At 36.9% G+C, this 17,320-nt stretch overlaps 1 protein-coding gene across 2 annotated transcripts in view; it reads left to right on the forward strand.

The window, feature by feature from the left end:
* SH3YL1 (SH3 and SYLF domain containing 1) overlaps positions 1 to 15,084 on the forward strand; it is a 43,616-nt gene extending 28,532 nt beyond the window's left edge. For both annotated transcript variants that reach the window (XM_040551794.1, XM_040551795.1), the window contains exon 10: positions 14,491 to 15,084. In XM_040551794.1, the coding sequence (XP_040407728.1) occupies positions 14,491 to 14,690 (200 nt within the window). In that variant the 3' untranslated portion in view covers positions 14,691 to 15,084. The remainder of the gene's footprint in view (positions 1 to 14,490) is intronic.
* The last annotated feature ends 2,236 nt before the right edge of the window (positions 15,085 to 17,320 follow it).

A 17,320-nucleotide genomic window follows, 5' to 3' on the forward strand; every position in this document is an offset into this window, starting at 1 on the left:
GAGTTTTATTCTGTAAAGCTTTTTTTTTCTTCCTTGGAAACAACCTTTCTATCCCTCATCACCCTGTTCCTCATCCAGTTTTGAACATTGGTGATGGGAATTGTCAACAGGACTTCAAACAAGGCCCTGTACAATAATATTATTTTGTATGTTTCCATATAAGATCTCTTTTTCTCATTCACTCTTCTTTCTAAACAGTCCAGAGCCTATGCCAGGCTGGAAAAAAAAATAAATCAGTCAATATTCACAAAATGTTAGTGTAGAATCTGTGTAGAAATTGCCTAGAATGAAATTGGGCTTGCTGTTGGTTTTGTTTGTTTTCAGGTTGTACATTGTTTTCCAGAGTAAGGTAAAAGCTAAACTTGATATCAGGTAAACCAGTGCATGTTTCAGTAACACAGCAGCAGAACTTTTGAATCTGACAGTAGAGATTTAAGAAGCAAAATAAAGAGGCATTGTGTTTGGGTTGAGATGTTAACTCGGCATGTGTAGTGGAAATGCGGAACATCTTGTCAACATAATAAAAGATTTGCAAATCATTCCTAAACAGTCAAACTGACCTGAATAAAACATAGTTCAGTTCTGTTTACTGTATTTTTCAGAATATGAATGCTATGCTTAGCATTGCATCTCATATTTTCCAGTATGATTTCATCCAAACCATTATTTGCATTAACGTTATCTTGAGCATAATAAAACCCTTGACATTGATATAGTTTATTTGACCATTTCAGTTTGAATGAAAATTTAAATGTTTTTTGAAAAGGCAGAAAAATAAAATCTTAAAAGTAATCAGCAAAAGTACTGTTATGGAATTGACTCTTACAAGCAGGAGGTGTTTTTTTTATATCCTAAATATCAAATACATCCACAGATGCTTGACAAAAAAGGCACTCTTTAATGCAAAAGCTGAGTGTGCTGCAACAAAGATAGAAAGCGTTCCATCAGCAGATGAAGATGATGAGCCAGCATGTTCCTCATGGAACTCAAAACTCAGAAACAGTGAAATGTGTTCCTATTGAATGAGCTTAATTTGCACAGTAACTTAAACTTTAAATATAGTCAGGTCTGCTTCAACTACCAATAAAACCATTGGTTTTGTCTGTGAGGTGTGATGCAAGCTGTTGGCATGAAAGCTTCTTTAAAATGGTCTTTTTCCAGAATATGTGGAAGAATTCAAAAATATTTGAGCCTCAATCTATTTTTTTTCTGTGTGTGAAATGTATAAATACATTTATATATGTATAAATACACATAAAGACATGTAAATTTTTTTTTTTGCATCTGTTGCTGAATTTCTATCTGTTCAGTCTCTGGAGCACCACTGTGGATAGTACACCTTGCAGTCTACATCTGTGCCTAGCATTGCTTTGTGCTCTCTTTAACATCTGATATTAAACCTGGATGATTTTTTCCAGTCACCATTTTCTTTGTTAATGGAGAACATGGGTTATTCCCAAAATCAACCTGAAGGCTTTGTAACCAGACAGAGCACTGAAAACCTGGATGAAGTACCTACTTTAACTACTATGCAATGTCTAATTCTGCAAGTAATTCAGAAAATAGGCTTTGTTCAGACAAGTCCCATGAAAGTAGCAGAGGGCTTAACACTTTGTTTTACCTCCTTCTCCAGGACTGGGGTGTACATTTAGTACTGAGACTTACCAGAGAGTGCAATTCCTGGAATGATACAGAACTTTCTTGATATTATCCAAACTACCTTGAATGAACTTTATGAAATTGCCTTAAACATACACTCAAATATACATCTGCTCTTTAAAACAAAAAATCCCCACCTTCTCTGGGCAATCTGTTCCAGTGAATGAACCCTCTGAATGAAGAATTTCCTCCCAGTGTTTACTCTAACTCTCCCCTCTTTTAGTTTAAAACCATTCTCCCTTGTCCTGATACTGTCTGCCCATGTGAAAAAGTCATCCTCCATCTCTTTTTGCAAGTCCCCTTTAGGAACTGAAAGTCTACAATGAGGTCTCCCCAGAGCTTTCTCTTCTCCAGGCTGAACATCCCCAGCTCTCTCAGCCTTCCTTCACAGGAGAGGTGCTCCAGCCCTCTGATCCTCCTTGTGGCTCTACTCTGGACCCACTCTTACAGGTCCACATCCTTCTTGTGCTGGGGGCCAGACCTGGATAGGATACCCAAAGTGAGGGCGTCACGAGGGCAGAGTAGAGGGAGACAGTCACCTCCCTCGACCTGTTGGTCATGCCCCTGTTGATGCAGCCCAGGGTACAGTTGGTCTTCTGGGGTGCAAGAATTTTTTTATCAAAAAGTTAGAGAAAGACAAGTATTTTTGTTACCTCAAGCTATGGCCTCTTCCACGTAAAAACAACAGCTAAGGCAAGGGAATATTTGTTCTGAGAGTGATTTGCTGAATATCATGTCTCCTGACCTTTGATCAGATGAGCATTATTAAAGATTAATTGGATCAATGGTGGCATATGACATACTTCAAGTATCTGCACAGAAAGACCTATGCTTATATCTGATTATAGCAGCTTAGTACCTGTAGATATAAAATGTCAAAACTTCTGTACATACTCAGACCTTCTCAACCATCTGTTCAGTGAGATCTGATTCTTGTTTTGTGCATGCTGAGGGTTTTTGAGGTGACTCTACATTTAACAAATAAATAAAAAATGCTTTTAAGAAAATTAGCAGTTTAATATCTATAAGACATTTGAGAGTTCACTTGTAAGATTTCTGACTCGGAACATTTAGCTCAGATCCATTTCCCGAACAAATGCTGGTTCATAATTTGTACAGAAACAACTAATCTGAAATTTTTAAGTATCTATATGTCTGCTCTGCTCTGAAGGCCCAGCTTAAAACCCTTTCTTCTCAGGTTAAAGGCTGAGAGAGGTGGTAAAAGAACATGGAAAAAGAATTGCAGTAGGTTGAAAAAGGAACCAATGGGTGTTCTGGTGCTTCAAGAACTGAAAGAATTACTTTCATGACTTGTAGTATTTAGGATACAGGTGAGCTACTGTTTTTCTGTGTGAATGAGAGTTTCACGCAGACTTTTTTGTAAGTAGGCATTAACACCTGGAATACTTTGTTGCCATACAGGGCCTGAAAAGTTAATTTCTTCAGAAAGTTCTAGTGTGTAACATAGCACAATATGCTTTTGCTTTACTCCCGTTTGCACCACCACCACCTGATGTTTCATTTTGTCTTGTGAGAAGAAAGCAATGACATCTTCCAGTTTACAGCCCTAAAGATCCTCTTTTTCTCTGCTCAACAATTTGTATTGCACTTCCATTTACCTCTTTTCATGTATTCCTTACTTCACTTCCGTCTTGTCTTCAAAAACAGGGGAATAGTCATGTTCCAAGGATGCTGCTGCATTCAGCCTATCTTTCACTACACATGGTGATAAAGCCAGAAAATGGACATTGCCCAATAAATACCCAGTAGTGAGCCTTAATGTCATAAGGTATTTTGTTTCTTCTCATCGTGATGTTGTAACCTAGATAATGCAGGAAGCTGACTTAGCTTTTGGGCAGCCTATCTGTGAACATGATCTCAACATCACCTATGTGGGTTTGGGCCAAAGTTGCTATTACCTAAACAATAGCTGTTATGAATAGCAAAGCCTTGGACTTCAAATAACATCAAAGGATGGGCCATTATCCGCATTAAACTTCTACATCCATAAAACATGAAGTATACACATACAGTCAATTAAACCTCAGAAGGTCTTAATCTCTAAGATGTTGCTTTGCCAGAAGTCATGTGCAGTAATATGCTCTATCAGTCAGGTTTTTATTATTGCATGTGATCATAAATAGATATTTTTGAGGGAGTGCTTTTTCAATATTCTATAACCTCACTGTTAAAATATTTTTTTGTTTACATTCTAGCAACTAAGTGAGCTTTTTTTTTTAATAAAGGAGTCATACAGTATATGCAAGTTTTTTTTGAGGGAATACTCAAAATGGTAGTCACATCAAAAGCAAACCATGCATTTTCTCCTTCCATAAAATAATACTGTTTTCTGTTCCAGTTTTCATAATTTTGATTGTTTCTTAAACTCTTGGCTAGAAAAATCAGTTGTAACAAAGGACTTTGTTTTGTGTGTGCTCATCGTTAGTAATAAACATACGATTACATACTTCTGTAACTTTGTTTCTTTACATTCCGGAGTATCTTATGTGTTTTCAGAAGTATTCTATGCATTTTTTATTGTTGTCATAACATAAATGAAATAGTTTCCATTGTTTTGTTTCTAGGGAGACATATCTAGAGGCATACATGCGTTCTTTGAGACGATTGAACTTGTCTAAGATTGCCCTTTGGAATATCGAAGCACATCTCTGGTTCTTTCTTTTAACATGTTAGAATATGACTAATTAATTTTTTTATGATCAAAACCACTGCTAGTCCACATATCTTGAATTTTTAAAAATTTAGTAGTGAGGTAGGTTATGTGATACATAAAATTAGAGGACTGAACAGCTTGCAGGAAACTGGTATGTAGGAATAAATAATGGTTCCCTCAAAATCCAGCTAAGCCTTACCTCTTTGTTACATGTGCGCTCTCTCAATTCCTTTACGCTGTTTCTTGGACTACCTCTGACACAATTCACCTAAGAACTCAAATCTCTGCAGGGCATAACTTTGTGTTCATAGAGTATTTTTATAGGTGCTGTTTTACATAATAGTTCAGGACTCAAATATAATGGAAAAAGAGAGGGTAAGTTTAGATCTAGTAAAAGGTAGATACTTCTGAGTATGCCTGATCATATATAACCAAAGCCTCAGATTTTCCTCGTGTTCTTGAAAAAGATGCCTTACCACAGACATTTTCAGCTTCATAACTCTTTGGAGAAAAGAGCATTATATCAGACAGCAGGCAGTCCAACTACTCTGTCCATATTGGTGATCCAGCACACAATTTAGTACTTTGACTTCAACGTGGTTAACGCTGCCTTTAACTGTTTTCTAATGTAATATCAACAGGTCACTTTTAGGCCTGTTTCCTTACTCTTTGAAATAGCTGCCCTGTTTAATACATGTGCTGGTATTTCTTCTTAAGGTCAGGGAAGAGATGAAGGCCCCAACTGCAAAGATATCTTTCCCTTCTATAGTTAATCTTCTGTTTGCTGGCTTCCTTTTTGTCTGTTCTGTAACCTTGGAATAGATTTCATTATTGTGTACAGAGACTCCTCTTTTTTTCAAAACCTACTAATATTAAAACAGTTTACGGAACTGATGGCTTTCATGGATTAATGGTGTCAAACTAATGAGGAACATTTCTGTGTTCAAAATTGTATTATGTTATATGGCTCTGGTTCTAGGGCATAGAATACATCAATTCACATTCAAAATCTATAGCTCTCAACATCAAAGTTTCTTCAAGCTGTCACATCCACTTTCTTTTGATTTCTCTTAGTCTTCATTTTTAGATGTGTAACTTCATTATCGTTCTTCTGTATACATTAGGCTGGATATTAGGAGAAACTTCTTTCCTGAAAGAGTTGTGCAGCATTGGAACAGGCTGCCCAGGGAAGTGGTTGAGTCACCATCCCAGGAGGTCTTCAAGAAACATGTAGATGTAAAACTTAATAACATAGTCTAGTGGTGGACTTGTCAGTATGGGGTTAAAGGTTGGACTAGGTGATCTTAGAGGTCTTGATCCATTAGCTTTGTGTTGTTTATCACTTATTTTGCAGCCTTGGTTCACTGCTATGTCACTAATACTTCACTCATTCTTCTATCTCAGCTTTCTGTGACTTCCAGTTCCTCCAGTGCTGTCCATCCCCTTCATTTTTTTCCTTTGTCTTCGGATTTCTTCATTCATGACTTTATCTCCTCATCAAAAGATCTGTTCTGACAGTCTTCTGTGCTGATTCATCTCACTATTTTTTTTTACTTTCACATTCAAAAATAAATCTTGGTCTCCACAGAATGTACTCTGCGTTCATTAAGTTCGGTCACTCTTCTGCATAAAGAGCTCTGCTCTTACTGGTACAACAGTCAGTTACCTATGGGCATCTTTCTGTGGAGGTAAGGTGATGATGTTTACATTTGGAATCCACCTTATGTGGAACGGTAATATTCTTTTCTACGTTTCGAAGAAGAATTAGGGAAAATTGAACAGGTGCAGAGAAGAATAAGTACAATGACTGGAGCAAGAAGTCACTGATATGAGGTAAGTAAGTTATTTCTAATGCAATAGCCTGAAGATTTGAAAAATGTTTCTGACTGTAAAAGCGTAAGGACAGTAAATGCCAAGAAAGAAAGGTTTCAGCCAAAGGCTACTGTTGACAAACAAACAAACAAACAAACAAAAAAAGCCCACAGATATAGACTAGTAGTGAATTACTTGAAGCTGGACATTAAGAAAGTTGTCTTAACCGCTGGGGGAGCAGGACTCTGAAATAGCCTCTCCAAAGGGCTAATCGGGGCAAAAAGAGTGGCCAGAAACGTGGTTTAACGTCTACTAACACACTAACCTGTCTCAGAGAATGTGCTTTGTCTAGTTCAATGCTCCTGATCTCATCTATATACAGGTTGTCTTTCATCTAATAAAGCCTATAGTTAACCATATTGTTATCTTCTTTTATGTTTCTGTTTGCGGTTCCTTAGTATTGCTTTTGACCCTCTTTCAAGCAGTTTCTGTTGCACCCAGCTGAAACCATAGGCTCCAGCTATGCTTCTAAATTAAATGTTGTAAGGAAATGTACTTGAGTACTGAAAACTTATCACTTTTTCTACTGAATGTTCAGCAGGTCCCTGGCATGGTTTTGATCTGGGAAAGGCAGTGGGTGTCAAATGATTCCTTACTAGTTTTGGAAGTTACCATGTGCCAGAGGCTGTCCCCAGTAGGCAATCTGAATGAGGCTACCTTGGTTTCAAGACAGTGCAATACCATAAATGGGGCCATACTCTGACATTTGGCCTTGGTACTGCTCCATTCACTGATGAAATATAACTCTTACTTCCAAGTCTCTGGTGACTTCTTTGTAATCATGTATTAGACATTGTATTCTGTCCTCCCTTAACCTGATAGATGGTGATCATATGCTTTCCTTGTAACATTCATGCTCCCCAAATTCTATTGCTTGGCTAAGTCTATAACTGCCTTTACGTCTATAGTTCTTGTGCGTCACTGAGAACACCTCTTTAGCACTCCTCCATTTTTCTGTTAGGATTTCCCTGCCCTTTGTCCCTTTTCGTTTGCTAAAAAACATTTTCTGCAAACACCTCATAACGACCTTTGTCCCAGATCCATCTCTTTTTGCCTTATTCTGGCACTCCTTCATTAACTAATTATTAATTCAAGCTAAAAATGATGAAATAGAATATGAAACTGCCTGTTGCTGATCACTGCAGAGCATGTGTGATTTTCAAGTTGAATTATTTTTTTTAAGAACTTCTTACCTTCTAAGCAATGTGAGTCCTATAGATTGTTCTCTGGATACTATTTCAAAGACACAGCCTTTTCTTTCCATCTCCAGTTTTGGCCAGGCTTTTGTCCTGTTATGATTCAGTTGTTGCAATATTTTTCTCTGACCTTTGCAAATTCAATATTCCTTTACTCTCACCTAGATTCAGTTCTTACTTCAAAGTTAATATATTGCCCTGCCACTTTGCCTGTTTAAGTTCTTCTTTAAGTTAAATGTCTTGTAGTTCAAACAGAACTGAAAGATCTCCCTGTCAGATCCAGCTTTCATCCCGTTCTTGTGAATTTTACAGATTGAACTTAGTGGTTTGCCTACTACTTCAAGCTTAAGCCATTTCTCTGCCTACATTCAAACCTAATCATAGCCCAGCGCTGCTGAATTCCTTAAGTAAAAATTTTAGGTCTTTGGTTCTTTGTCCTGAGTTCTAACCGTAATTCAAAAGCTGTTCCTGTCATTAGCAGTGACCCTGACATACTCAGAATTTACTACGGGGTATTTCTTTGCACACACCCTGTGTTCCACATTCTAAAGCAATGTGCTGGATCCAGTAGAAAATGCATCTCTTCAGTCCTTGCAGTTTCCTACCCAAATTCTGTTCAAAATATAGCTTGGTATGCCTTATCAAAATATGAAGGAGCAGCAGCAGTCATCACTGTAAGAAATGAACCTATTTAAACCCCTATTAACAACGAATCACAGAATATCCCAAGTTGGAATTGACCCACAAGGATCTTCAAGTCCAACTCCTAGCTCCCCACAGGACCACCCAAAAACCAAGCCATATATCTGAGAGCATTGTCCAAACGCTTCTTGAGCTCTGGCGAGCACCAATACAACAACTATCAGAATGGAACAAAGTACTGTGTACTAGTAATTCCACAAAAACAATATTAACCTAGTAAGAACTAAAGAGTCTCCAGTACCTTATTGTACTTATTTTAATTACATCTAGTTTTTCTTCCTGAAGTTTCCAAAGCTAGACCAAACAAACCCAACTCCCCCACCACCACCTTCACATTGTTTCTCCTTGCAGGACAACACAGCAGCACACTTCCAACTAGACAAGTTCAAAATGTATTATTTTAATTTCACTTGACCAAACTCTACATTTACTTTAAGATGTAGCTGTTCATTTTTTTTTGGGGGGGGGGTGGGGTTTGTAAACCATAATCTAGTTAACTGTGCACATTCATTGGTACATGTGGAAATAGGAACTGTTGCTAACTGGATCCTGTAATCAAATTAAATTCCAACTTTAAAGCTTTGACCGTAATGCAGTAACTCTCATTTAATTCAGAATTAACCATAATTAATTTGCTGATCTTACTCTATCCTTCACCTGTTTTGCAACAATCCAGATCTAGCTCTATTCATTGTGAGCGCATCAAATACAGAAATATAATGCCTCATCTCATTCTTGATATTGCTTGCCCACCAATTAATCTTTCTCTACCTTACTGAACTCTGATCCTAATCTTAACCTTAGCAGTAGCTCAGTCTCTCTCTCAGACCTAAGGTAAACCAATTTACTTCTGCAGAAAGAGTAACCGTCCTAGCTTCTAGGGGGACTGCTAGTGAGTTTAGCATTGCATTTTGAATTCCTGTTCTCAGCCTAGCATTATCACCACAGTGCATACTTCTCCTCCTTACCAGATCAACAGTTAATCAAGCTCTTTAATAAAAATTATTAATTAAAACTCAGCAATGGCTGTGAGCAGTTTGAACACTAATCTTCACCGTGAAAGTGGACACTTGTGCAAGAATAGTTACAGAGAAAGACTGCTCCGTTCATATAGCTGAAACCAAAACCAGGATCAAAGTGGTTTGTTAATTCACTAGCGACAGATAATTTGTTGGTAATAGGTGATCAATATCAGTGTTACAGCAAGTAAACCAAAATATTAGATAGCTGCAAAATGTTAATAAACACCTTCACTTTCTAAATGCTCTTTATAACTAACCCTTCACATTTTTAATTGCACTTAAAGGCACACATGCGCTTTGTGTTACGTATAATTGTAATGGCACTTACAGGCATGCATGCATATCAAATGTGCAGTTTTCCATTCATGCACATCCAGCCTTGCAGGCAGTATAAGCTGCAAACACACACCATCTATTCTGGCAGTGCGTGTCGTTCTACTTGCATGCACCTCTTGTTGGAGATGTGGGTACTCCAGCTCTGTGTGCTCTCACAACCCAATGATCCATAAGCTGGCAAGAAAGCCCCACCACAAAGCCACATGTGCATGAAGAGATGTCTTTACTACTTACACCCCATGTTGTAACTCCTGTAGATAGGTGCAGAATGGTCACAGTGCCTGGTGGGGAGGTTGCTCTGCCTGGCCTGGGCAGAGGCGATTCCAGCAGGGTGACTTGTAGTGGTATCAAGTTGGGATTTGACTACTGCTGTTTCCAGTCCAGACTCTCTCCCCACCACTGTAAATTTTCATGGTGCTTTTACACTTCTTCCTAAAGTGACTTCTTTGTTTCAAAAGTCTTCTTGAGGATTATGTGTTACTGTTGCATTGAGCTAATGCTTGTCTTCCTCTTTAATGTGTCCTGTTGGGAACTGATGATAGTCTTCCTTTTTAACATGGTAGTTTGCGGCAAACATCCTTCAGACAGTTTAGTGTATTTAATCTGTGCACACATATACTATTCATACTTACAACTGTATCTTTGCTGGTGGTGTTGTCCAAACCATTTGCTAAAGGTGGCCATTAAAACCTATAGACTCTTCACTGTGCCTGGCACCAGTTACAGGACCAAGTAATTAACCTAGTTCTTCAGCCTATTTTACGTTTTTTCCTGAACTTTAAACTCAATACTAATCCTTTCCAAACAAAAGCCCAGTGTCCTGTGACAGGTAAACAACTAAAATTTCTGTCTGTTCACTGTTAGATACAGCTCTTATCCTAAACTCATGAACAGTAACTGAGGTTTTCAGTCCCTGTTAACACTATATATTAGTGATAATAAAACCTTTATGATACTTGATATATTTGTTTTTCAAAGCATAGATGTTTGCATCCGTCTCAATCCCTTAATAGTTTTCCATCATTTTGTCTGTTTGTTGATTTTCTCTTATTGCTGCTGCACAAACAGGGTTCATATGGTTGCTCAGTTTTCTAGGTGTCCATTTAACCGATGAGAATTCTGTTGGAGCTTTTCTGTAAGATGATACTTTTTGGTGGAGCTTTTATGTCAGTAGTATACAACTTCTGTCATGTCTAATGCTGGAGATTCGTCTAACTCTACCATTTTGTGTGGCAGTTCCAGTCACTTCTCCCTATTTCTTTACTAAATATAGAGAAAATAGAATTTAGTATATTGAACATATTACTCATTCAGATTGATTTGTAAATGACAAAAACTTAAGACATACATTTTAAAGGTTGTACAAAAACTTTGAGTAAGGTAGACAGGCTCTTCAGTTTCAATGAAAAATAAATCTACCTAGACTATTGCATTTTCATACGGTATGTTGCATGGCAATGGAAACAATTTTACAACCTTTCAACTTCAAAAGAAACCAGAACCACAGCCCATTTTTCAAAGCAGAGATTTAGCGGAAAGTGCATAATAGATGGATAATCAGTAATATGATTACCACCTCAGTCATCAATACCCTTGATCAGTTGATTTGTCTGAGATAACAGCTGAGTCATAGGGCTTCTTTAACTAACTAGTATAAATGTAGCAAGTATACCTTTCCTATAACAACTTTCATGAGAATACTTTCACTCTGCAGTAAGTGTACTGTAATTTAGGGTAGTTTTCTCTCTCATTTGCTATGGGGCTGGTACTGCAGAGCACACGAGACAGTAGGTTCACTCTAGTTTATACCTCATCAAGTCCTTAATCCATAGCAGTGGTCAGAAGTCCTTAGCAAAAAGTTTGTATCATTATAGAATGTAAAGATGAATGAAAATGATATTGTACGTACCATGTCTGTGTATGTTAGGACAATGCATATGAATGCTGGCTCCTGCAGTAGTAGATCTTCAACCAGAATTTTTATATTTCTGTTTTGACCACTGTGTTTGTGTAACTGTGCTCTGTGTATTCAGATACCATTATTAAGGACTTTCCACAATGTAATTTGTTTTTATTCCAGTATGCTTACTCATAAATCTCAATGATTTCAGTATCATATGCTGTATGTAGCACTGTAGCACCATCTTGTGTGAGCTGCAAATGTGTTTCCAATATATGCATTCAGCAATCTTCATGTGTATCTACTACATTTTCATTTAAAACTATTTAAATTTTAACAATACATTCTAAAAATTTATTACAGTGGAATTTGAAAAAGTTTCACTTTCTATTCTGCAGAATATCACATCTATCATAATACAGTATAAGATGTATCCACCTGAGTTTATGTAAAACTGAAATGAGGAAACAAGAACATGAAACAGCTCCTCCTTATAATACATGTGGCAGTTTTCATGATACCACCAGATACCTCTTTGTTAGAATGCTCCGTATAAGTATGAGGTATGGAATGCTGCAATCTGAAGGCAATAAATATGTATTTTATGTGGTTTATACCACCAGAATACAGAATTAATGCACAAAGATTAGAATCTTGGTGAGAAATAAAATTAAACTATAGTAGGGAAATAGCTGCTATGGAAAATTAAGTTGGAAATGTTGTAAAACACCTGATGGTAATACAGCTGGAAAATGCTTTTAAATGATAGCATGTATCAGCTGGGGCAAGTATTTGGAAGTTGTTGTTCATAATCAGTTGTAGCACTTTGAGGTTTCAGTATGTTTGGAAAGATACACGTGCAAAGGAGCAACAGATGGGAAGCAAAATGCGTAAAACAATCCTGTTCATATGATAGAACAAGCAATAATTGGAGATATGATTGTGGTGCATCAAATTCTATCCTACGCTTCAAAGCACATTTCACATGTGCTTCTTTTGTTCCACATTTTCGTGCAATGTGTCTAGGTTCCCTTCATTTTTCTTCATACTTTTGCTGAGCCAATTTCAGTATACTCAATAGTTTGTATAAGAGGAATGATAGTCTTAATTCAAGTTTAGTCCTGGAGGTAACTACTACTTCTGTCATTGCTATGAGTCCAACATATTAAAGTGATGGTGACAGTTCTGTTAAATGTAATTAAAAGAGGCTCTTGCTGTCAACTTCCCTTATTACCGCTTTGTCTTTTTTTTTGTGTGCTATCCACTATCTTATTTTTCCAAGTGTATTTACATTATGCAGTAATAAATATATAGTGACTGTAATTCTCCTTGAGTGATTGTCCATTTGAACATTTAGGCAATAAGAAACGCTTATAGTTAATATGTAATATAAGAATCTGTAGCCTTCATAGTAACTCATCACTTATAGCCATACCTGCTGCCTGAATGTGGCATAGGGATAAACCACAACCCATCTTTCTTTGTATATGCAAATGAGTCATGATAGTTCTCATGCCCTAGCACCGAAAGAGTACTGATCCCCAGTATCTTCTCAGTGTTCTTCAAGTAAGGAGTAAAAAGTCAAAGCATCTTATGTTTTTCCCTGTGATTTCCTCCATCATAATATCTAGTTTCAAACCATACTTTCCATGTGAACATGTCATATCATCCGGACTCCGTCATGCTTGAATTCTTGGTGGAAGATTATGAATTCCTGAATACTTTGTCTGTAAGGGTTTCGACTGTGAAAGTAAAAAGGATATTTAGAAAAAGCTGTCTTTTTTCGTAGAAGTAACTGGTGAAGGTAAAGACCTAATAAACACGGTTTTGTTTTCACAACAAAAGAAATAGTGATGTGTGACTTCAAATTATGAATATAGACAGAGAGAGAGAGAGATGGCGTGATGAAGAAAGACGGCATTTGACTTCATTTCAGTCGACATTCTCCTAGCCCATGGCCAAAAAAAATTGTATTAGTCTTTGATGATTGTTACAAATTGTTGTCGTGACAGGAAAGAAGTTAGTCTATGGAATGAACATATATATAGACACATTGCAAAAAATAGCTATGCTTTTTGTGCATGCGCTAGTCATTGTCATTGTCCTCTGTTCGTTATTTTTTGAGAGAAGTTTGTATTTGGGCTGGGGAGGGCACAAAAAGGTTTTTCTTCTTTCGTTCAAATTGATAAAAGCAACTAAAAGAAAAATTCTGTGGGTGTCACTTGTTGAGGACAGACTGACAAAAAAAGTTGTAGTGGTGCTTCTCTCACCATCCTTTCTTGCTCTGAACTTGAAATGTATAAACCAAGAGGATCTTGGGTTTCTGCTTTTGCAACAGAATTCTGGCAGCAAACGACTTGGAGATGAAGTCAACCTGGAAACCTTCAATCTTTGTTTGAACGTATGTGCAGCCACCATGTCCATATAACCAATACATCCTGAATTATCTGAATTAGCTACCTAAAGGTCTTCATTATTTCCTCTTAACTAGTCTTCCATTGCACTTCATAGGTGTTTTTTTCACTTTTGGATGTGTTCATGCAAGAGATTTAACTGTGTACTAAATCAACATCAAACAACATGCAAGATACACTGAAATCCTAGACACTGTAAGTCCAGTGCAAAGAGAAGGGATATGCTGTGAATATTTTGTATTTTACTATTTTATATCACAAGTACTGATTAAAAAAAATAAAATAAAGCAAAATTGCTGCTATAAGTTTCACATGTTGTGTCGAGAAACTCACAGGGAACACAGTCCAAAACCAAAACCCAAAAGTCGTTCTGTTGAGCAATCTTTCAGTGTACTGGCACTTTCTTCAGCACACCACTTTTGTTCCTACTGTCTTCATGGAACAATATGAATCATACAGAGAAAACTGCTGATCTTTATTTTGGGCAGAGTGCTACTTTATGAACTTGGTTATGTTGATAGGCTAAATTCCAAATGTCCTGTACTAAGAATGTAGTGGAAACCAAGGGCTTTTTAATCTGTAGTTGATACACTCAGATAAATTAGTTTGGTATCTTTGTTACTGTTTTCTACTGTTATTTAAGAATATTTTATTCAAGGACTTACTGTATGTGCAATTTAGTAATTTCTCTTTTATTTAATTTCTTTCACTTCAGGTAGCTCTTCGAGCAATTCCGTAGAAGTGACAGCACTTTATTCATTTGAAGGACAACAGCCAGGTGACCTGACTTTCAAAGCTGGAGAGAAAATCAAGGTCACAACCAAAACAAGTTCACAGTTTGATTGGTGGGAAGGAAGAGCAGGAGAAAAAACTGGCATCTTTCCAGCCAATTATGTTGCCATGAGTAATGACTAAACTTGTATAGAAGAAAATGTTGAAGCTAAATATATTTAGACTAAAAAATATATTTTAACTTCTCAGAATTTATCAAAAGGCGATTCTTAGTCAAGACTAATTCAACACAAAATTCAAATGCATTTAATGGCCTTAGCTTTCCCTTAAACTTATTTCTTAAATAAACATTAGGTGATGGTCAATTTATGATTAGATTTTACTTTTGGGTCAAGTTGCTCTATGGAAAGTACTCCATTTTGCATCTAGTTTCAATTCTGTCGTGCTATATACATTTATTTTTTAAATGAGGGAAAACTTAGAAATAATTTAAAACTAGACGTGCTGAAAAATGCTAGCTTCTTTTAAATTACGATTTATGGTCTCTTAATAAAAATACTGTCAAATTTGCATCAAACTATTTGAGTTGGAGTTCTTTACTAAACACACGGTTATTTTTTCAGGTATGGCAGAAGAAATTTCCTTTACTTGGTTTTAAAAGTCACTTCAGTCATTGCAGTTTTTCTTAGTAACTACTTTAGGTCTGGTCCCCAGTACAGATCAGTGCAGCTGATCTGCTATTATGATCTACCAATCTATCAGGTGCTGTTTAGCTTTAAGGCATCCCACCTGAGGGCAAGGATAAGCCTAGTATAGCAGTAGACTTATCATTAGAAAATCATTCAGTTCCAACTATTGACAAAAATTTCTGGACTTCTTTCAGACCGGGTCACACATTTTTGACAAACAAAACCAAAAACAAGACAGAAACAAAACCAAAATCAAGTGTGTTTACTACATTACAATGAAAGTCTTTCCTATACTTTGCCTGACAGACAAGGTAAATGTGTGTGATCTGTCTTTATACAGACACCACCACTGAACATCCATATGCTTTACGGTATTTTTGTAAGAAAGTATTTTCCAAGCAGCTGAAAAGTGTTATATAAGCATAACTGCCGTGAAAGTGTTAGTATACGTTTTCTGAAGGATTGTCATAGCATCTATCAATCTCAGGTAAACCAAAAAACTAATTCTGTGTTTGTCTATTTTCATAGACTGCATATATTGCTCGGTAAGCAAAGAAACACTGTCGTCCGATATCAAGATTCATTGAATAGAATTAATAATATCATAGACCCAGAAACTAGATATTCCACATACTCGCAAAGAATCACTCTTGCATTTATTATACCCTGTTGCTGCACTTTAGTTATGCAGTACAAGCTGAAGCATCCACTAGCAGAATTGTGCTATAGTACTTCATTAGTCATTTCCGGAATGCTGGCTGCTTTTTCAGCCAGTATACTTGCCTTTGTATAGGGTTGTTAAAGCTGCTTAACTCATCTCAAGTGTCTGCTCCCATGAAACTGACAGAATTTATGGACTTGCACAGTAAAATCTTTTTATTGTTTATGTAAATTCAGTTTCTGGGATTACCTTAGCTTAGCTTAGGGAAAAATGAGGGTTGTCTAATCTAACTGTTCATGACAGTCTGTAGACTCTGCAGTATAGTACTGATTAATCCTAAATCCAAGGTGAAAGGGAAATATTAAATGGAAATTGTTATCTCATACTTGGAAAAATTCTTTCTTCCTCTAAATATAATATAGGAAAGAAAAATCAGTGGGTTAATCTAATGCAGGAAATGACATTAATTTTCAAAAACAAGCCTTCTTGAAGCACTACAAAACCACAGTACAAAACTACACTGCCTGATTCTATAAGGCTTTGACACAAGCCAGATCAACCTACATCAGTGGACTAAGACTTAATTCCAAAAGTGTTTTTAGTTACGGGCTTTATGGTAAAAGGCAGCGTGCACAATTTTGTAAACTAAGAGATCTGTAAAGGGCAGGTAGCTATATAGCAGGTTTTCTTCAGGAGGTCTAAAAAATATATATATTAAATTTGAAAAATGGATATACAGCGGGACCCAGAGACACTTGTATTTGGTAATAAAGGTTTTCCATGAAAGAAGGCTCATGTATGAGTTCCTTTGCTACAGAAAGCCTGACCCAGATCCAGAAGAAAGAAAAGATAGTGGAGGAGATGGTGCCTCTACTGAAGAGTATTAGAAGTGTTTGTAGACCAGTTATGAGGTGCATGGCAACTGGTCTTTTGTGAGGGGTTGGAAGGATAGATGTCTGTAGGCCCAAATCAGTAAGTATATTGTACTAGAAGAGGAACAATTTGTTGTGAAGCCATGGGGTTTTCTCAAGGAGATACTTAATAAAAGGTACAGAGATCACAGGCAATGTACTTCTACTGTGGTGAGCAGGCCCAATTGAACATCTTGCTTATTTAATCAGTTCTCTTCAGCTTATAAAGCAACGATTCTTATTGCTCAAGCACAGTTAATCATACAACAGTAATTTCTCTATATATAACACAGGTACCTTCCATGTTTATTTTAGGTCTGTGTTCTATGCGTGGCAGCCTGATTTCATGTCACTCTTGGTCTTGTGTCTCAGCACCTTTAGGAGTTTTTCTCTGGATATTATTGCTGATGGGTTACTTACTAGTCTGGTGGGACAGTATTACAGGTGTGCTACGAAGAATCTTCCTTCTGAAATGCCTAGCTGCTGTATTTTCACTGATGCATGTACAAATATTGCTGGCAGCTTTTCAAGAAAGTTTTCACCCACTGTGGC

This window comes from Cygnus olor, chromosome 3, assembly GCF_009769625.2.
Source record: "Cygnus olor isolate bCygOlo1 chromosome 3, bCygOlo1.pri.v2, whole genome shotgun sequence".
NCBI classification, from domain to species: Eukaryota; Metazoa; Chordata; class Aves; order Anseriformes; family Anatidae; genus Cygnus; species Cygnus olor.